This window comes from Camelina sativa, chromosome 20, assembly GCF_000633955.1.
Source record: "Camelina sativa cultivar DH55 chromosome 20, Cs, whole genome shotgun sequence".
Taxonomy (NCBI): domain Eukaryota; kingdom Viridiplantae; phylum Streptophyta; class Magnoliopsida; order Brassicales; family Brassicaceae; genus Camelina; species Camelina sativa.
Window position 1 is genome coordinate 5,562,596 of NC_025704.1, and position 4,711 is coordinate 5,567,306.

The following is a 4,711-nucleotide window of genomic DNA, read 5'->3' on the forward strand; positions in this document are numbered from 1 at the left end:
CCACCACCATGACCTCCTCCGATGTTATCAGAGCCGCCGTTACCAATCGAGGCGGAGAAAACAGGGGAAATAGGGACACGTCGGTTGAAAGAGATGGACTTTGCAGAGATTACACCGTTAAAAGAGGATGAAGAGAGTCTAGGAAATGAAGCGAGGTGAGGCCATGTGAGATTGGATTCAGAGATAGATGTATTCGGGGTAGGAACACAGAAGAAGCAGGACGCTATTGCCATTGATGCTACACAGACAGAGAGAGAGAGAGAGAGAGAGAGAGAGACTGAAAACTGAAAAGCAGAAGACTTTCAGAGATCTCTCTGTGTCTGTGGTGTGTGTAGGGTTAAGGTTGTCGATTGAGAGCAGTGGTGAGAGAGTCAGCGAAAGCAAGATTCTTTCTTCAGTGTGTTTAAGGGTTTTTTTTGTTCTTGTTTTAGTTTATTTGGTGGGCCTCACGATAGAATCCGACTGGCGCGTGCTTTTCACGGTGCCTCTCACACCAGACCAGACCAGCTTATAAATGCGTGTTTACAAAATTACAAAGGTATCATTTGAGAATATAATTTTATAAAGAAATAAATCTTTGGAAACTCAGAAACTTGTTGACATATCATCATCACATCCCATCGTTGTCCAAGGAAGAAGAACTTTTCAAACAATTGAAAAAAAAAACCTAAATCCACCTATCACTACCGTGTTGAATGCTTATAGAAGGTAGTTATGTCTTTCTGACATTCTCACATCAATACTGATGCTTCTTATTATTAGGTCTCGCCTTCTAATTGCAATGAACCATCTCTCATTAACTTGAGGCTCAAACTGTTGAATCTTTCCCTGGAATACTGCCTCGACGCTTTTCTCCAATCTGTCCCAGCTTTCATCATCGCAACAAACTCTTCATAGCTTATACGCCCATCCTGACCAAAGGAAAGAAGAGATGTGTTCTTTATCATCTCAAAAGGAATAGAGAAATGTAAAATTGGGAATGCAGTTTAACCAAATGGGTTTCATGAAATGTGGAAGATACCTTGTCGGTATCAACATCTTGCATGATGGCTGCAATAACTTCCTCACTGCTAGTATCATCCAATTCATCATTCAACGCTTCACGAAGTTCTTCAATCTCTATGTAACCACTCTGGTTCTGATCAAAGAAGTTAAAAGCTTTATGCAAGTGTTCATCATTCGCCATCTTCTTAAGGTGCACCGAAACAGCCACAAACTCGCCGTAGTTCAGTGTCCCATCTCCATCAACATCAGTCTGCAAGAAAAAGAAAGAATGAGTTTCGTTTTTCAGAAGTAATGGTAGCACTTGTTTCAAGCATATTGCTTTGATTGAAATGAAGGTATTCATACAGCTTCCATAAGAATCTGAAGATCGGCATCAGCAATCTGTTGTCCAGCTTTTTGAAGTCCAACTTTAAGCTCCTCAAGATTTATCTTGCCTCTCTTGTTTACGTCCATCATTTCAAATGCTTCCTTTATCCCGGCTGCTTCTTCCACTGACAAGTGTTCAGCTATCACCTACAAGAGGAAAACAAGTTTACAGTTTCATTTATGCCTCTGAATAAGATTGGAAGCAAATCGATAAACAGTGGAATGGCTTAACAGAATCATACCCGTAGAGCTCGTTTCTTAAGCTTATTCATTACGGAAAACTGCTTGAGCCTTGCTTTCACAGTCTCCCCAAGAGAGACATTTGGAGCCTTCTTTGCATTCAGTATCCACGAATGCTCTGCAAATAGGATATTCCTTTCTGAGCATACGATTTTTTTTAAAAACTAAGAGCTGCTAAAACAGAAGCCTACCGAGTACTTGTGCAGCAGTAAGCCGTTTTTTGGGATCAGGTTCAAGCATCTTTCTCACAAGGTCTTTGGCGCTGTCAGAAACTCTTGGCCATGGATCTCTCTTAAAGTCAATTACTGACCTAATGATCGCTTCAGCCACCCCTTGTTCAGTCTCTGTACCAAAATTACAAACAAATAAAACGTCTGCAAGAGGTCTTTAAGTGAATAATCCAGAGGAAAGAAAGAGAATAAGGTAACAAACCGGCCCAAAATGGTGGGACACCACAAAGAAGGATATAGAGGATGACTCCTGCGCTCCAGACATCAATCTCAGGTCCATAGCTTCGTCGCAGCACCTCGGGTGCCATGTAGTAAGGACTTCCAACAATCTCACTAAACTGCTCACCTATTACAGTTAGAAAAATTCAGGTAAAGTATAGATACAGTAACATATATAATCCATTGGTACTCATCACAATCTGATATTGTAAATATACCAGGTTTGAAGCATATAGATAGTCCAAAATCAATGGCCTTGAGGGGTGACGTCTCTTTCTTATTAGCAAAAAGAAAGTTCTCTGGTTTAAGATCCCGATGTATCACTCCCTGCTTATGGCATATCTGTAAAGACAAACCAAAGATGTGTGGACAGAAACATAGAAAAAAAAACATATTAAGGGGTTAAGAAACTGTAAACACAGCTACGAAACCTGAACAACTTCAACAATAGTCTTCATAACCGCAGCAGCAGCACGCTCAGTGTAATGACCTCTAGCAACAATACGATCAAACAGTTCCCCTCCTTCACACAACTCCATAACAATATGAACATCATCATCATCCTCAAAGGCATCTTTCAAAGAGACGATAATAGGGTGTTTAGGCATATTCTTCATAATCTCAACCTCTCTCCTAACATCCTCTATATCAATTGCTGCTCTCAGCTTCTTCTTCGATATAGACTTGCAGGCATACTTGTCACCTGTTTCTTTATCAGTACACAAGTAAGTTATACCAAACTCGCCTCGACCAACCTCACGCCCTAGATCATACTGCAAGGACATATCATGTCCTGTAGGATTTTTCAGAACAGAGAGCTTAAACCCATCTCCACCAGATCTATCTGTTGAAGTGTATTCATTGCTGTAAAAAGGATTGCTTTTGTTCTTTGGTTTCCCTTGTTTACTCTCGCTCGTAGCCGAACTCGGATTACCACAGCAATTCCCCATTCTAATCAAATCTCGAGATTCCTGAAAACCCCAGAAAGTTCGAAACTTTGAGCACTGTTCTTAAAGCTGCTATTAGTTTCCTTAAGACAAGAACCAAATCCCAATTAAGTTAAAAAAAAAAACAGAACCCCTAAAATATTAAAAACCCTAGCTAAGACCGTAAGAAAAAGGAAAATACAAACCTTTCATAACATAAAAAAGGGAGAAACATATAATGGTTCCAGAATGATAAATTAAATGGAAAAGTCCATCATACGTTGTGAGAAAAAAAAAAAAACAGATGCAGTGATAGGGAGAGAGATGAGAGGAAGAAGAAGAAGAAGAAGACGAGTCAAAGTCTTCCTCTTTCTCTCTCTTCTTCGAATGGGCAACACTCAAATTGACCTTCTTCTGCTTCTTCTTCTTCTTCTTCTTCTTCTCAAGTGATTTCAAAGAATGACAACGCCTAAATTATTATAATTGTGTGTTTTCCTGAGTTCTTCCTCCTCATGTGCTGCTCTTCTTGGTTTTTTTGTTGATATAAATAAATAATCAATCTTCCCGTTGTGGATTAAACAAATTCTTTTTGTTTTTTACTGTCCTTTTGAAATCTTGTTATATTGTATATGCAGTAATGTGTTTTATGCGTTTATGTTTGCTACAATTAACAATAACAAAAATATGATTAGTGAGTTTTCTAATTATTCTGCTCGGGTTGAAAAAATGTGTACACCTTTTTGAAGTTGGAGACAAAAGAATTGAAGCATTGTTAAGGCTGAGTAGCCTGATTAACACTTTTGTGGTCAGAATGGCAAATGATTAAACAAACGTATTCTTTCAATTTTTGCAAAAGGAAAGAAAATAAAGAAGGAAAAGAATAAAAAACAAGACCTACTTACTAATCCCCGTCTCTTGTCTCCATCTAACACCTAACATAACTCGCTTCTTTGTACATTCATAACTGCAAAACACCACACGATATGGGACTCTTGACAAGACCAACTAGCAAACACAAAAAACCAAAAAGCCAAGAATGATTTGCCGGTTTGGAGGGCAATGGATATCTAAGCCAAAGTGTCTCTCTTTTCCCTTTCAGAGCTTCGGCTTTGTTATTATTATGGTGCACCTGATGAATTCATGGTCTCATTAGAGTCTGTCTCAACTTGTTCAGAACTTGACGAGTTGGTTGCTGAACCCCTTTCTCTTCCTCTGCCTCTTCCTCCTGCTGCATCATCTGCTGCTTCTACTTCACTTTTCTTCGCAAAACGGCCTCCACTAGCTCGTGCCCTTCTCATTGCATGCTTGTGTCTTGACTCATGAAGATATGGCTGCCGCAATTCAAAAATAAACAGCACAAGTTAATCGAGCTACACACCAAACTTAAAAAACTCTTAATAACTCATTTTCAGTCCTTCATAATCCTATTTAACAATATTGACCTTCTCTTTTAGAAGACTCTACACCATCTTTAGATTCTAAGCATTTCCCGATTAATTCCCAATTACTAATCAAATACAGTTTCAGTCAATGAGAAAAAATACCTTTCTGTCCCTGATCACTTTCCTTTCTAGCTCGGCCTTGGCACGTGCTTTTCTTCGTCTAAGAATTCCCTCGTACTGCTTCGCATTCACATAAACGGGTTCTTGTGCCATGTCAAGTGGCAGAGCTGTTCTCTCACGAGGCATTCCAAGATATGGACGAAAACCCTGTTTAAACCATTGA

At 39.3% G+C, this 4,711-nt stretch overlaps 3 protein-coding genes across 6 annotated transcripts in view; all 3 read right to left on the reverse strand.

Annotated features, from left to right (window-relative positions):
• LOC104769488 (protein RETICULATA-RELATED 4, chloroplastic) overlaps nucleotides 1-427 on the reverse strand; it is a 3,072-nt gene extending 2,645 nt beyond the window's left edge. Inside the window, exon 1 of one of the 3 annotated variants that reach the window (XM_010493706.2) lies at nucleotides 1-427. In XM_010493706.2, the coding sequence (XP_010492008.1) occupies nucleotides 1-233 (233 nt within the window). In that variant the 5' untranslated portion in view covers nucleotides 234-427. The other 2 variants (XM_010493707.2, XM_010493708.2) reach the window with 2 other exon arrangements.
• Nucleotides 545-3,550, reverse strand: LOC104769491 (calcium-dependent protein kinase 7-like). Of its 2 annotated transcripts, none has more exons than XM_010493711.2 (9): nucleotides 3,193-3,550; nucleotides 2,492-3,031; nucleotides 2,279-2,402; nucleotides 2,044-2,187; nucleotides 1,803-1,955; nucleotides 1,614-1,729; nucleotides 1,351-1,518; nucleotides 1,022-1,255; nucleotides 545-911 (listed from the first exon to the last, which is right to left on the reverse strand). In XM_010493711.2, exons 2-9 carry the CDS (start codon nucleotides 3,008-3,010, stop codon nucleotides 759-761), a joined length of 1,611 nt encoding a protein of 536 aa, XP_010492013.1. In that variant the 5' UTR covers nucleotides 3,011-3,031; nucleotides 3,193-3,550; the 3' UTR covers nucleotides 545-758. The 2 variants fall into 2 exon arrangements, with proteins under 2 accessions (XP_010492013.1, XP_010492014.1); XM_010493712.2 differs by having other exon boundaries at nucleotides 3,267-3,293.
• LOC104769493 (nuclear transcription factor Y subunit A-1-like) lies at nucleotides 3,748-4,704 on the reverse strand. The gene is made up of 2 exons (XM_019242290.1): nucleotides 4,531-4,704; nucleotides 3,748-4,317 (listed from the first exon to the last, which is right to left on the reverse strand). Exons 1-2 carry the CDS (start codon nucleotides 4,672-4,674, stop codon nucleotides 4,105-4,107), a joined length of 357 nt encoding a protein of 118 aa, XP_019097835.1. The 5' UTR covers nucleotides 4,675-4,704; the 3' UTR covers nucleotides 3,748-4,104.